The 16026-nt window shown below is 36.7% G+C and overlaps 1 protein-coding gene across 3 annotated transcripts in view; it reads right to left on the bottom strand.

The window, feature by feature from the left end:
- The window catches only part of NUP58 (nucleoporin 58), a 49397-nt gene continuing 33371 nt past the window's right edge, over window positions 1–16026 (bottom strand). The window contains exons 13-15 of one of the 3 annotated variants that reach the window (XM_023250028.2): window positions 14637–14732; window positions 12953–13048; window positions 1–405 (exon numbers count right to left, since the gene is read on the bottom strand). In XM_023250028.2, the coding sequence (XP_023105796.1) occupies window positions 323–405; window positions 12953–13048; window positions 14637–14732 (275 nt within the window). In that variant the 3' untranslated portion in view covers window positions 1–322. Of the gene's footprint in view, window positions 406–9557; window positions 11713–12952; window positions 13049–14636; window positions 14733–16026 lie in introns of those variants that run through there. The other 2 variants (XM_023250027.2, XM_045043059.1) reach the window with 2 other exon arrangements.

Raw genomic sequence — 16026 nt, 5'->3', positions numbered from 1 at the left:
TTACATCAACAAAGATTTAATTCACTGTACTTGGTCAATTCCATTTTGTATCACCTTTTCCTAGCCATCTGTAAATCTTCCACAATTCCTTATAGACACTGAATTAGTGGCCTACTTCCCAGTGGTGTTTTTAAACCCTCTCCGTCACCGGTTTATGATCCATTAGATCATCCTTAAACATCAAGGGCAAGTTTTCTTTCCTGAATTCAAAACACCTTGGCCAAACTCATTAAGCCTTATAGTTCTATTCTTAAATAGTGATGTTGGTAAAATGATAATCAGAAGTTCCTTCAAAGTCGGTATTTGTTGATTCAGTGACTGCTCAGAAATGGATTTTTCTTCCTATTTCATTGGTTTCTGTAACACTGGGTTTTCGAAATCCAGTTAAAACCTGTGATTTGTTGCCTGAGAGAAAAAGAAAAATAGTTTAGACCGTATGGTGACAATTCTAATATTTGTTGCATGTTTAGCTTGCCTGGACACCTGCTGAAGCACCTCATATGCGTGAACTCATTTTCAGCTTCACAGTCAACCTGTAGCATAGGTATTATCTCTATTCCACTAACGCGGCACTTAAATAACTTGGCCAAGTGGTGGAGGGCATGGTTCCAACCCCTCTGCAGAGTAAGGTCCACAGTGGGTCCCTGAATTAACCCCTTTCCCACTGTAGTAATCACTCAGTTCGTAATATTTATGGAGTCCAATCAAATGCTAAGTATTGAAGGTACAAAAACAAACCAAAATAATAACAAGACAGGGCTCTTGTTCTGGGATCACAGAATCGAATGTGGGAGACAAATACCTCCTCGAGTGACAAAAGTATATGTGGTAAGCCTGTGTCATAAGGTCCAAAGTCCTCCTGGAGCGCAGAGGTGTATGCTCACTTTGCCAGAGGAGATGGGGAGGACGAGGACAGAGGGCACTGAGAGGCTAACCTCTATTCCAGGCAAAGGAAGCAGAGGATGCAAATGCAGAGTGGCAGGAAAGAACTTAGTACCCTGGAATGGCCTCGGTGTGTGAGAGCCGCAGAAGAGCAGAAGAGGGCTTGGGAAAGTAGACGCCAGGCTTTGAGGGACCTTGCAGATTACGCTAAAGCGTTTGGAATAAAAAGTACCAGAGAGTATGGGCTTTACACAACCCTGTCTGCACTTCAAGGAGGTAACGAAGAATTCGGATGACTCACAGGGGTAGACACAATGAAAGGGATGCCAGGCTGTTGTAAGATTTGACACAGAGATTTTTTTAAAGAGAAACAAATTAAAAATTTGCGGTTTCTCTTTTAGAGAGAAATGGCCCCAGGAGCGTGGTTAGTAGTGTCTAAAGCAGCACCGTCCAACAAATATAATGCAAGTCTCATATGTAATTTAAAATGTAAATTAGATTAATTTAAATTAAAATTTAGGAGCCCCATTAAAACAAGACACATGAAATTAAGATTTTATTTAACCTGATACATTATCATCTCAACATGAAATCAAAATAAAAATATTAAATATTTTATTCTTTTTTCATGACAAGTCTTCAAACTCCAGTGTGGATTTTATACCTAAAAGCTTCTCAAATGCTAAATTTGCTTTGGAACTACTTGACCTGCAAGCAGATTTCATAAAATTTACAATCAAAAAGTGGAATCGCATATCTAGGTTGTTCCAAACACCCTCAACTGTTGCCCAATATGTAGTTGAACGTCCATTTTCGAATTTAAATTGATTCAAATGAAGATTTTAAATTCAGTTTCTCAATCACACTAGCCATATGTCAAGTGCTCGGTAGCCACGTATGGCAAATGGCTACCATTTTGGGCAGTGCAGATTGAAATACTAATTCTGAACCAAGGCATAATGACTTACCACACTCTCCTGCTTGGCTTATCATAGGTGTTCACTAAATACGTTTGCTATTATCAGAGAGCATAGACTTGAAAAATAGAGAATCACTACTTCTAAACCAACTGCAAATAAAAGTGTATCACATGGGAGGAGTTCTTTTTGAAACCAAAAGGAATAAATGCTCAGCGCATTATTGTTTCGGGCTAAGTTATTTAAAAGACCGTTTTTCTTTAGACCAATCCCTTGTTCAGCTACTGTAGAAAATGCACACTATGATTGGAAAGAATTATTATTTGTTATTAACACACCTACCAAATAGTAAAACACAAACAAATGAGTCCCATTATAGAACTTTAAGCCATGAAACAACAGGTCAGGAAACAGACACTGTGCAAGAAATTGACTAGCCCTCTGGCAGGAGGGAACTCATCTCCCCTGCCCCCTGCTGTCAGCTTCCCGGCACTGCAGAGCTCCCCTTGTGGAGTCATTGCTTTCAAAGCGATGGTGGAAGGTCAGAAGCTTTCCGCAGCACTGAGAAACTTGCCAGATGATGAAGATGTTTTCCTTCCTAGTGATCATTTGAGTGGACTAGCCATCGTCACTCTCACATCTCTGTGAATGAGGAAGGCTGGGAGCCTGGCTCTCTGTGCGTTGCTTTCCCCATCACGGCCCTAGCGGAGGAGAGACCCGTATGATAGTTAAAGGAGAGAAAGGTAAGGGACCAAGCCTGTGGGCCACAGAGCAAATGATGAAACTGGTGCAGCAGGTAATTCAACAAGCGAGGTAAATGTAAGAGAAGGCAGGGAGCAGTGGGGACGGGGGTTAATTGGAGGGTCAATGACACCTCTGAAAGGGGAAGTTGCCTGGGGGGGGGGGGTGCAATCGCTGCTGCCAGATCTGTCTGCTTGTGTTTGTTCACAAGAGATTGGGGATTTCGTGTAAAATCTGATTTTTAAAAATCAGCACACATTCTGTGGACCAAACAGATCAAGGGACAGCTCCCTAGTTGGTGTGCAACCTCTGAACCTAAAGTTACACGAAGGTCAAAATCAAGAGCAGCATCCAAAAGAGAGTTCAAGTGAAAGCTAGTGAAGGACAGTTATTTTGAAGAAAGGGTAATGCAAACTACATCATAGACCAAAGAGAATACAAGTCACTGCTGGGATAAATCCAATCTAGGTCAGTTTATATCCGTATCAGGAATAAGACCGATTCAATACAATATGTACTCAAAACAATTAAGGTCAGGCCCTCTCTTTGGAACTGAACAGCCACATCAACCCTGGACTGCTATTGGGCCATCACAGGAAAGAGAAATAAACCATCTTGTTCAAGCCACTGTATTTTCAGGTCTCTTACTAAAGCAGCTTTGCCTGTATCTGAAGTAATATGAGCCATGCAAACTAAGGAGATGTCCCTGCAAACAGAAACCCCCTGTGTTAATAGCAAAGAAATGTTAGGAGCTGGAATGGAAGAGTAACTGACTAGCAGATCAAGAGAGCTGACTTTCACCATGGTGGGGAAAGCTGAGAAGGAAGCTGCTGATTACTGCAGGAAGAGGTGAAAGTGGGACTGAAAACAGAACTGGCCAAAAGCTTTAAGGGGTGAAAAAGGTCACTTCCAAACAGAGAGAAGGGAAACTGCTTTTTTAACAAGGCTTATGGAAACATGACTCTTTTAACTGTGTCGTGTGATTTTGATAAAAAATAAGAATTAAACATGAAAATAATAAATTCTGCTATATTCTCTTTTTTAGTATTTATTTTTTAATGTTTTATTATTTATTTTTGAGAGTGAGAGAAAGCAGAGCACGAGTAGGGGAGGGGTAGAGAGAGAGGGAGACAGGATCTGAAGCAGGCTGTGAGCCGTCAGCACAGAGCCCGATGTGGGGCTCAGACCTGAACTGAAGTTGGATGCTCAATCCACAAGCCCCCCAGGTGCCCCTAATGTTTATTTACTTTTGAGAAAGAGCATGAGAACGAGCCGGGGGGGGGGGGGGGGGAGGGAAACAGAAGGTCCAAAGCAGGCTCTGTGCTGAGCACAGAGCTCAAATTCACAAACTGTGCGATCATCATCTGTTGGACGCTCAACCAGCTGAGCCACCCAGGCGCCCCTCTGCTACTTTCAACAGTAAGAAATTCACTAAAACTAATAACTAAGTCAGGTAGAAGGGGATAATGATACACCAAAATATATAAAAATATATCTTTAAATGTTTACATATCATCAAGAATAGGAATGACTTTCAATGATACATTTTCAATTTTCTTTATATACAAATAATTTGAATTATATCTGTGTATATATACAGACACACACAGATACACACACTTCACGCACAATTACAGTTTTAGGGGAAAAAATACAAATAAGACCACGTAGGATCAACACTGTGTAAGGAATCTAAAGTGGTAGTTTTTAGAAACTTCTTAGTAGATTACTTAAAAAATAAGATAAAATGATTACATCAAACAAGGGCGCAATCTAGAAGATACAGTTAAAAGATAGTTTTAGTTTTCACAGTGGCACCTATACAGTTCACCAAGATAAGAATAAGAACTTGTCACTCATGTTGTTTATCTAAGAGTTGGTGTCCTTGAATCAAGTTCTCCCGTCTATCTAGGAGAAAAATTTTTAAAAAGAAAAAAAAAATGCATTGGCCACAGAGATTTAACTTTTCTTCTGCCTTCTGAATATATGACAATACAGAATGCATTAAATTTGGAAATGACAGTGAGTTGAACATGCCATCATTTGAAAATCAAGTTCTAAAAGACTTCACTTGAATGACACCAGGGATATCAGAGTTTGAGTCTTAGCATCCTCACTTAGGACTTGCAGGACTTTGGGCAAATTAGCTGCTTCTCTCATCTCTAAAAGAGAAATGATCTTATCACCTATCTTAATGTCACTGCCATATTTAAAATGTCATGACTGTCAAAGCACGCTAAAAAGTAGTAGGCGTGAAGTCTCTCTTCAAGTTCTGCCATTCTCCAATTACAGGCTGACACCAGCCACCTAGCTGAATCTTCTAAAGACAACTTCATACAATTATGAAGTTTTAATGGTAAACAAATAAGAAAGACTACAAATTGTAAAACTTTAAATGTATTAGGGGCACCTGGATGGCTTAGTTGGTTGAGGGTCCAAATCTTGACTTTGGCTCACATCATGATCCCAGGGTCATGAGATCAAGCCTCGCGTCAGGCTCCATGTTGAACAGAGACCCTACTTAAGATTCTCTCTCTCCCCTCTCCCCAGCTCACATTCTCTTAAAAAACGAACAAAACAAAACAAAATAAAACAAAACTTAAACTGTCTTAATTCTTTTTTCCCTCTCATTGACTTCTCTCACTCTTTCCCAGAAGTCATTAAAAAAAAGACCAATCAACTTGGGCAATTTTAAAACTTAAAATTTCTACTCAGCACAAAAATAAACCATAAATAGGTGAAATGATTAACTGCAAAACATCTGCAATACATAAGAAATTATTTTTAAATGCCATAATTTTCATTAAAAAGTTACATGGCTCCAAGAGTAAAGGTTTAAAATTGTTAATTTTTCCAAACATCTCTACAGATAGGGAGGGATTACATCCAAAGAGCTCTTACAAATAATTTTTAAAAGCTGGTTACTACCTACACAAAAATGTTGAAACTCATAAAGAAAATAAATCAATAAAACTGGATACCATTTTCACTGATCCTACCAAAATTATTTCCAATAGCTAAAAATATATAAACAGTCGAAATATTCACCAAAAGAAACTGGTTATTAAACAGTGTGGACATACATGCTATGCAGTTATGAAGAAAAACAGTAACAGAAGAAGAGAAATTTAACAGAAACTTCCTCTGGAAAGTGAGGTATTTGTTGCTTTTTATTTTCTCCCTTTATCTTGTTCAAATGTAAAATTACCTTTAATTAAATAAATCTGTGGTTCTTCAAATTCAAATTGTTAATACTTCATTAAAAACAGGGGCTCCTGGGACTTAGGTGGCTCGGTTGGTTAAGCATCGGACTTCGGTTCGGTTCGGGTCATGATCTCAACTGTTCGTGAGTTCCAGCCCTGCCTCAGGCTCTGTGCTGAGAGCTGAGCCTGGAGCCTGCTCCAGATTCTGGGTCTCTTTCTCTCCCCCTGCTCCTCCCCCAATTGTGCTCTGTCTCTCCGAAAATAAATAAACGTTAAAAAACAAAACAAAACAAAACACTAAAACAAAAAAAAAAAACCCAGGGGAGCCAGGGGGTGTGACTCAGTAGGTTAAGCGTCTTTGGCTCAGGTCGTGATCTCACCGTTAGTGGGTGGGAGCCCTACCTCAGGCTCTGTGCTCACAGCTCAGAGCCTGGAGCCTGCTTGTCTCCCTTCCTTTCTGCCCCTCCACGGTTCGTGCTCTCTCTCAAAAATACACACTTTAAAAAAAAAAAAAAATCCTATTCATTCATTGCTCAAAGCCACCTATTATCATTTTCTTGGGAGTTTCCCCAGGCCAAGTTAATTTCTCCTCTGTGCACTCGGTAATTTTCTTTGTATCTTTATCCTATCACTTAATAAAAAGCTCACATTAGAGTATACTTACTTATAACCCTCAACTCTAGAAAAACAGCCTGGTCTTGAATTCTGGCCCATTCACTTACTAGTGACTTGTGCCTAATTTCTCATTTGTAAAAAAGAAATGATAGTACCTACCTCATAGGACTAAGGAGTAAACGAGTTCATGTATGGAAAGCTCTTAAGAGCAGGCCCTTGCCTCCGCTTAGCACTGATGTTAGCTAACATTACTGAGCACAGAAAATACCCCATTGCTATTTATATTCCTCTAAATTCCCAGCACTGACTTGCACACAGCAAATACTAACAAATGTTTTACTGAATTTAACTGACTTGCTACCAGGGGACTCAAAGGGTTGAGGACAACAAAAACAAGGTCTCTGCAAATTAAATTTACAGCCCAGTCTTCAGGACTGCGACCTGTGTGAGCCTGGTAGGTTTTTTGTTGCTCTTAATTGACAGATTAGGTAGAAGAGAAAGAGTGCATTAGACTAAGTAAAGTAGGAAGAGGCAAAAAAAAAAAAAAAAAAAAAAAAAAACCACCACATTTGGCCCAGGACCAACTTGTCCAGTAACCCCTCCTCTTTCCTCAATCTGCTGCCATCCCTCAGCACCCGAACTTCTTGCCCATTTCCACGGTCTCCTTGTGCCAGGTAAGGCTCCTCTCTCTGTAAGGCAAGAAAAGGATCGAGTCTCACCCGTTCTGAGCATGTGGTGCTCTTGGGTTACAGGAGTCAGGCAAGCCTTCCTGGAAAAGCTTTCTTGCTAAACTGCTTACCTTCCGAAGATTCAGATAGTCCAAACTGCTCCTCCTTACCCTAAGGTGGGCAGACCACCCCTCACGCTTCTCTAGGAGCTTCTTCATAGGGAGGCAGTGGGAAAGGTGGCTCCAGAAGTCCCGCACCTGCTACCTCCTCACCCAACACCCTCCCTAGGATGCCTCCCTCAAGTGCCAGAGCCCCTTGTACTTACCTTGCTTTGATCTATAGTTTACTGTATACCTGGAATTTTCCATATAAATCATGTAATGACATTACCTTGGGAGACTTTGAGGGCTTAGGCATGAAAATCAGCGTGCCATTCCTGTCATCCCTGTCATCGCAGAAAACCGCAGCTCCATGACTTGACAGACATGTGACCTCCAGTAAATTGCATAAAGTAAGCCTCAGTTTCTTCATCTAGTAATTGGGAGTTTTCTGCTTTATAGGGTAATATTGAGATTAAACAGGGTAGAGTGTATAAAGTTGCGAGTGTGGAGCCCAGAACAGACATGTTACACACTCAATAAATGGGAGACACCTATAGGTAAAGGTGACTTTGTGAAGATTGAAATTAGGCCCTCCAGCTGAGATTTTCCAGGACATTGACCCCCTGTTACCAAGTCCCAGGGTTGTATCCCCTAAATAATTTCGTGGTGTGTGTTCCAAAAAGTACAGTGCAGCCAGGATTATGCATGGCGAGACCAGGGCAAGGCACGGAGGAAGGGGATGTCAAAGCAAATGTGATAAATCATTCAAACCTAAGCATTTCACACATAAAAATCCCATTACGGTATTTCTAAAAGCACTATTCAAATTCCCACAATATTTGAGATTAGTAAGACATTAACTCGGGTTTACTGTATCATCACAAAAGAACAGTTAATCTGCTTCTGTAATAACGTGAATGACCTTGTACCAAGTGCAGGATAAAAATCCACACTCAGAAATAAAACCAAGATGCAGTTAGTAAAAGCTTAAAGAGGTATCTGATAAACACTGTAAAACCTTGCAGAAAGAATAAGAGTCCTAATATATGCACATATCATGCTATACATATTAAGATGTCAACTCTCCCCAGATCATAATGTATTTCATTTGTATAAACCCAATCAAAATCCCAGTAAGATCTCTGAAAGAAAAATATAGGTACTCAAGCTTATCTTAAAGAGTAAGTGTCCGAAAATAGCCACCCCACACAAAAACAAAAACAAAAACAAAAACAAAAACAAGATGGGGCAGCTCCCCCATCAGGTACCAAAACAAAGCATCCAAGGACACTGATTACAGCAGTGGGGTACTGGTGCAAGAACAGTGAAACTTGCAAAGTATCAGGGGTTCATGCCATCCAAGTGCTTTCTAAAAGATTCTATTATTAATACAGCTACCCATCTTTATTATCCCCACTTTTCACATGATAAAGCTTAAGCTCTAGAAAAGTGAATTAACTTCCCCAAGATCACACAGGTTCAAGGCAAGTGTCTGAACCCAGCTGACTCCAAGAGTCCAAACTACCTCGTAAGAGAAACATTAACGTACATTATCTACAGAGAGCATTAAAAAAAAAAACAAAAAAAACCCTACTAAATAAAAATGGACAAAGGATACCAACATGCAATTACATTAACATGCAAATGGCTAACATATATATTAAAAAGTTCAACTCACAAGTAGTTATTATGAGGATTGATAATATCTAGGGTTGCAAAGAATACTAGGAAATGGGTACTCATGCATGCTGTAGAAGTGTATTATTTATACAGCAGTTTGGGGAGGCAATCTGGCATTAAAAAATACAATTTATATGCATTTTCAGCAATTCCTCTTCAAGGATCAATCCCAAAGAAACATTAAACATAAGAGCCACATACAGCTTTTTCTGTAAAACAGAAATACTGGAAAGAACCTAATTGCCCAACCACAGAAAATACTTTAAACAATTCATTGTACATCCATGCCACGGGATGGTACATAAAAAGTAAATTACATGCACTGATATGGAAAAATGTTGATGATCTATGGTTAAAGGAGAAAGAAGACAAATCAGAAAGTACACAGATTTCTTTTAACCCGTTTGTTACAAAAAGAAGGACCTAAGAGAATGATAAATGTGAGAAAACTAGAGAGAGGAAACATTTATATGCATATGTTGAAAAAGGCCATTTTTTAAAGGGTTCGAAAGAATACACACCGAAATATGAAGAAAAGATACTCAGGGGAAGAAAGTGGGATCAGGCCCTGGAAGCTGAAGGGGACTTTCACATTTTACCCAATATCCTTCTATCTTGTGTTCACTCTACAATTTTTCTAAAAAGCAAGATATATAAATTGGTAAAAACAAAACACTAAAAACCAATCACAGAGAATAAAAGAGCAATAATAAGAAAATTACATAGTTAGAACAACTACTGACACCTATAAAGATTCAAAGCAACTGACACAATAAATTTTATTGTTTACATAATGATACGCTCAGGACAGAGTGAAGACATTGGAGACAATGACAACACATTAAACTCCTATCACAAATTGATCTGTTACAAATTTCCAGTGGCTCAACATATTAAAATGTATAAGATATAAAGAACAAAATTAAGAAATATAAATATTCAGATTTTTGCAGCACAATGCAATGTCCTTAAAAAAAAAAAAAAAAAACTTGCTATATTTGGGTATTTAATTCTGACAGTAATTCAAAACACAAAAATCCCACGTTTTCCTACCCTTCCCCAAAATCTGGATCTGGGGATTGCAGTTTTAGAGAAGAATGCAAAAATAAAAACTTCAGTGTTCCAAAACAAAGCATTTTCCTTATTTTAATGCATCAAGGCGCAAAAGTTTCAATTCCAAAAAGCCAATCACTGCTGTATGCGGATAAATAAAACAGATTTAACAACACTTTAGTAATCAAACCCAACTAACATTATACTAAAAATATGTGTGTGTGTGTGTGTGTGTGTGTGTGTGTGTGTGTGTGTGTGTGTGTGTAATACCTATTTTAGAAAAAAAGGTGCCTTGGTGAAAATGATTCTGAAAATATTCACTTGATGCACGTTATGTACAAAACCTTCTATATAAAAAATTATACTATTTTCAATGAAATTCCATGTTCACATCCCATTTGAAAACTGTACTTGAAAGATAAAGTAGGTCTACTTAATGGTTTCTGTGTGAAATCATAGCTAAGGCAGTTCTCTTTCCAAGGGCCTTCTTTTTCACCCACTCGATGTCACTAATACTAATATAGACAAATATTACACAGATGCAATCTGACATGCCTTATGTGTTTTTACCTGGAGCTCTGTTCACTGTTAAAATGGGGTAGTTTATAGTTGCTACAAAGAATACTTTTTTCTTAAAATATATTGTTTCTCTATTCCAAATTAAGCACTTACTTAAGACATTAAGAGGCTGATAAACCACTCCATTTGGTGTCAATATCAATAGCCCTATAAGAAAGAACTCTGTACTGGAATCGCTACAAAAGTTTCCACTAAAGTAATAGTGCATCCTTCACCTGCATAGAATCAATTTGGCTTAATAGCTCTGTGCCCCCAGACATCAGTCTGGAGTTCAAATATGCTCTTGAAGGTTCATCTCAGATGTGAGAAAACATCTCATACAGGCAAATGTGAGGGTGTACGGGATAATAAAAGTTGTTAAAATCTGTTAGATGATTCTTACAGCACTCCTCATTCAGAGCAGCTGCTATGGAAAAGACTGGGGGGTCAAATATTTACACCAGTAACCATTTCATTAAGTCTGTAAGTAAATTAAACAACTGCAATGACCTGGTACCTCTAGCTCATCACTCTACAAGCACTGAGGCTTTGAAGCTTAAAAGGTGAAAAATAGAATACCCTTAGAAAAGGGGAACAAGTCTGAGGCAAAAGTTGTAGGTCTGTAAATATATATTTTATGTGAACACACAACTGTGTGTATTATTCTGTATATATTTACATACATATTCACAAGATGCCCTGCAGTGTAGTTCAAAAGGCCTTTATCAAGGAACAAACTGATTCTAGTATAGGACTTAAGAGTTCATACCATCTGTATAAGAAACAAATGTGCATATATTCACATCATGTAAACCTTATCAACAAAAACATTGCTATGACACTAGGTTAAATAGGCTTTACTTATCAGTGATGTAATCAGAACATTGCTTACACTGACCATCAAAAAATAATGAAAAATACACAACTGGGTTTCAAATTCACAAGAAAAAAAGATGTTTACCATGGCAAACAAGAACACAGTTCAGATTCCAGAGTAGGGAAAAATATCAAAACTTTATAAATCTCCTGGGATGCAATTTAATTACTGCATCAATTTTAGAAAAATAGACTCATAGAATGAACGATGCTGCTATGAATTCTCTCAACCACATCAACCCATATGTTTATCTTTTTCCTCTTTTGTTTCCAGCTGGAGGTTTCTTCAACTGAAGGAGTTGTCCTCCTGTTCCAAAACCTGCAGAGGCAGGATTGGACACCCCAAATGTCAAACCAGCTGATGCCGTGATGCCAGGATTGCTGAAGTTAAACCCAGATGTACTTGAGCTGCCAAAGCCTTATGTTTAGGGAAGAAAATATTCACATCAGAAGTTAAAGCACAAAAACAAATATAAAGAATGGGGACAAGAGGTGAATTTCTAGCTAAAAGAATATATATTTATGAAAATAGCCAATATATTAGAACACTAAATTTGTAACATGGAATTTTATAGGAAAATAATTTAGCTAACAACTAAGAGGCACCTTTAGAGACCTAAGTTTAGTGACCCAAGCCAAGAGAAACCTTAGCACAAATAACTGAACTCTAGAAAACTTCAAGCTGCCGGATACTTCCCTGTTAATTAGATATGCCATGCTGCCTTCCTTCTCAGCCGCTCCAGAAACATATTGTCAACATGTAGAAGATGGACCCACTCCTGTAATCCTAAGTCCTCCAAGAAGGCCTCAACCCATGATTTTCAGGACAATGAACACCCCAAAGAGTAGTACCCACTGTCCTGATTTTATAGGAACCCTTGCGTAACTAAGATCAAATGCTATCACTGCCTACTTTATTAATAGTACCATATTTAGATTATAATCCCCGTATCACTGAATTCTATTATCTTACTCTTTGGGAACTGTTGATTTTAAATACCACTTAATATTAAATGAAGTTGCCTTAAAATTCCCTCAATTTAAACACAGTAAGTATTGTGTCATTATTTTAGACATGCTACTTATCCCTAAACATTATAAATGAAGCCATTATTTACAAATATAGAGAAAATGGAGAAGAAATTTGGGATTTTCTACTAGAGGAGTCAAAAGATTACATATCTATTTCAAAAATGAACAAAGAACCCAATTAATCATCCATTATAAGAGTGGGACTTTTAAAACCAAAGGGACTTGCAACTAAAGAACATCTCTTTGGGAGAGAAATCATTCTCCTAAACAAACAAACACTGGGTCAAAGCTTTCACAACAATGGGACCATTTTTGTAATAATGAAGAGACTTGTTTAACCATAAAACTAGTCTTTGGGTTCAAAAGAATCTCTACTTAGTTAAAAGAGGATATAATTACTTATTATCTCAAACTAATAAGTCTTGTTAGAGATATTTCACAAACCTGACTTTTAGTTTCCAAGAGATAAAACTGTATGATTAGTTAGGCTTACATGCTTCATTGTGGGGGGTAGAAACTGAATCAGGGATTGCTTCTGGCTACTGGAAATAACAATCATTATACTTTTAAATTACATAATTTGCATCTTTAAATTTGCCTGAAATTCAGGCCAAAAACACACAAACCTGCACTAAGACTTCCTGAGGGTTTATTTGTTGTTCCAAATCCAAATGTGGAGGCCCCTGTGGTGCTGCATCCAAAACCAGAGCTAGCTCCAAATCCTAGTGAAAGGGTAATAGAGAAATATACAATGGTACGTAAAACAGAGATTAAAGGTTACTGACAAGTAAAACCTAAAATTATCAGAGGTCTAATAAACACAGTGCTATTACACAAACCTGCTATTTACTCTTGTGCATCAGACTTCTGAAGAATCAGATTAATTCTGAAATGAACATTTTGATCTATTGAGACTAAGTTTAAGACCCATCAGTAATTTTTATACAGAACAAGCTATAAAGAACAAGATCGTATTAGTATTTTCTCTCCCAGATTGACTAGAAATTTTAGTGACCACTGAAATATGGTGTTAGGTCAAACAGATATAAACACATCTACTTAGGGATATTTCATTTTGGGAAAACAAAAAAAAACTAAATTCATAAGTAAGCGTGACATGCACAAGAATTTAAACACCAAGTACCATAAGACAACTTTTACTCTGCTTTTTACCAAAACCTTTTCACTTAAGAACCTTCACAATTGAATAACTGCATAATTACAAAACAGTTAATCACATTAAATCTACTCAGCAACACAGGCTCCTGCCACATACCAGCCGATTTGACAATTGAGAAATTTCGAGTGGGAGATCATTTTTCTTTCTTAATAGTACTAGTCATGATTTAAATAAAAAAATATTTTTCGTCATATGAAGTTCAAGAAGAGATTCTGCTAAGTACTTAAAGACTTGTTTCCATTCTCCTCAAAGTCAAGTGATCTAAAAATAAAATTCAAATTCTTCTTAGGCTACTCTGCAATAGTCCATCTAAAATAAGGAGTCTGAGACAGTATTATAGCCTATGACGCTAAGAAATATGATGGCAAACTGAATTATAGATTATAGGAAATATGCTGTCTACTATAATTCTAGTAATTCCAATAGAGTTTAGTATATTAAGTAACCTTGATTGCTCACAGACTTCCACTCTTACGATGATATATTTTAGTGGAAATAATATATTCATTATATGACAATATGCTTGTCAAAATACATTCTACTGTCAAATACCCATACCACAGAACTGTGAATACATTTATATGTAGCATGATGATTGGCAGAAGACTTACCTTACTAGAGTTAACTTATAAAACTATTGTTATGTATACAAGTATGCATAAAGGCAGCTATGCCAAAAAAGCTTAGCAAAAGACAGAAGCTGAACTGTCCAATTTATAATAAAATTATTTTCTCATCTAAAGTGTTCATTTACAGAAAAAGAAGATAATGATTAGATGTCCAGAAGCAGTTTGGACTCTAAAATGATGTGATTAAGACCACTGGTTTTTTAAGTTAAATTTATTAAAACTAAGTAACTTGCAAGTTCATATTTTAGCATATTGCTTTGAAAATATGAACATCCCTACCAATTAATTTTACTATTCTGTTTTTATTTACTATTCACTGAAGATGAAATGATTTAAGTTCTAATTCTAATACTAAAAAGCACTGATTATGTTTGGAGAGCTGTTTTTGTCAGATGGAACCTTAACTACCAAAATAGCAGACCCTCTTAGAAATTTTTTACAGACTAGTATCGATTCAAATGTATAATAGTCCAAGGCAATATTAGAAAAGTTAAAGTGTACCTCCAAGGTTTGAAGAACCTAAGCCACTTGACTGCAAGCCAGTGCCAATACCTGAGCCGAATGGTCCAAAACTAACTCCCAGAGATGGCTGTGGCCCTGGTATAAAAAAAAAAAAAAAAAAAAAAAAAAAAAAAATGGGGGGGAAAAAAAACAAATTTGCCTTACTCTTTCAAGATTAAAATTTCTTTATGAAATTATTTTTAAAATAAACAGTGATTAATTTTAACAAATTCTATTTGCTAAAAGCCAGTTTTCAGGTATATCCCCAGCCTGATTTACCTAACCAAAAAAAAAGTTTTTAAGTAACTTGTTCACACTAGACAATTAAAAGAGGCTTAGCACATCGAAAGATGTTATTTTAACCTACTAAATAATTTGAAATCTTTAATGTATTGTAAATTATAGTTCTTTTGGTTTTCTTTCTAAAATGATTTTAGATCTCCCCACTTGTTTTCTGATAAAATTAGTTGGTGTAATCAGTAAAAGGTTTTTACTTTTTTTTTTTAAAACAAGCTCCTCATCGTTAGAGTCAAGTCTCAACTGATCAGAGACTGACGCTAACGTGGCAAAACTATCATGTTACTTCATAAGAGTAAGTACGCAAAAAACTAGGCATTTTTTATATGAAATATAAATGATATATACAATAAGTAGATAAAAAACAAGACAATGTTTTATTTCATTAAATTTATTGTTCATTTTAAAGCAAATCAATTACACAGTAACATGACAATTCCAACTTGTTCACAAAAAGTGATAATTGAGTCTATTATTAAGCTCTGCTACATTACACCACTTATCACCTGATTAAATAAGATAATGAACATTTACAAAGGCACCGCTGTGTACCTTGACAGATTCAATACATTCAAGATTTCAATTCAGAAGTTTCTTTCCAACATTTTGGAAAATGTACTCAGATGCAGAACAATTATTAGTCATCCTTTTCCCATTCATTAAAGATTTTGTCTGAGTCTGTTTGGCAAGAATAGCATCAAACTTACTAGCCTCTCTTTTTTTAACTACTTTTTCTTTAACTAAGCAGAATACAAAAATCTAAAAATCTCTCAATTGATAAATAATTTATGAAAATTATTCAATAAATCTCATAGTACAATCTTCAGTCTTGTCTTTTTCAAGCACAGTGATCAGTGCATCTCAAAGTTGAGGGAACTGCCAAAGTAATATACAGATTGAAATTTAAACTCTTCAAAAAAAATCAAAGCCTTCAAGTTGTTCAATGAAGAATGAGGTTTGTATATTCAAAAGGTAGTGTACAATTACAAAGCATTAAAAAAAAAGAAAAAGAAAAAGAAAACCGAGGAACTATATTTTGCTACCCTAGGACAGAAACTGGACTTTTCAAATAGCTTCTACCCAGAAAATAAAA

This window comes from Felis catus, chromosome A1 (genome assembly GCF_018350175.1).
Source record: "Felis catus isolate Fca126 chromosome A1, F.catus_Fca126_mat1.0, whole genome shotgun sequence".
In the NCBI taxonomy this organism is placed as follows: Eukaryota; Metazoa; Chordata; class Mammalia; order Carnivora; family Felidae; genus Felis; species Felis catus.
Note: the sequence above shows the minus strand (reverse complement) of the source record. Positions and strands in the feature narration are given on the sequence as shown.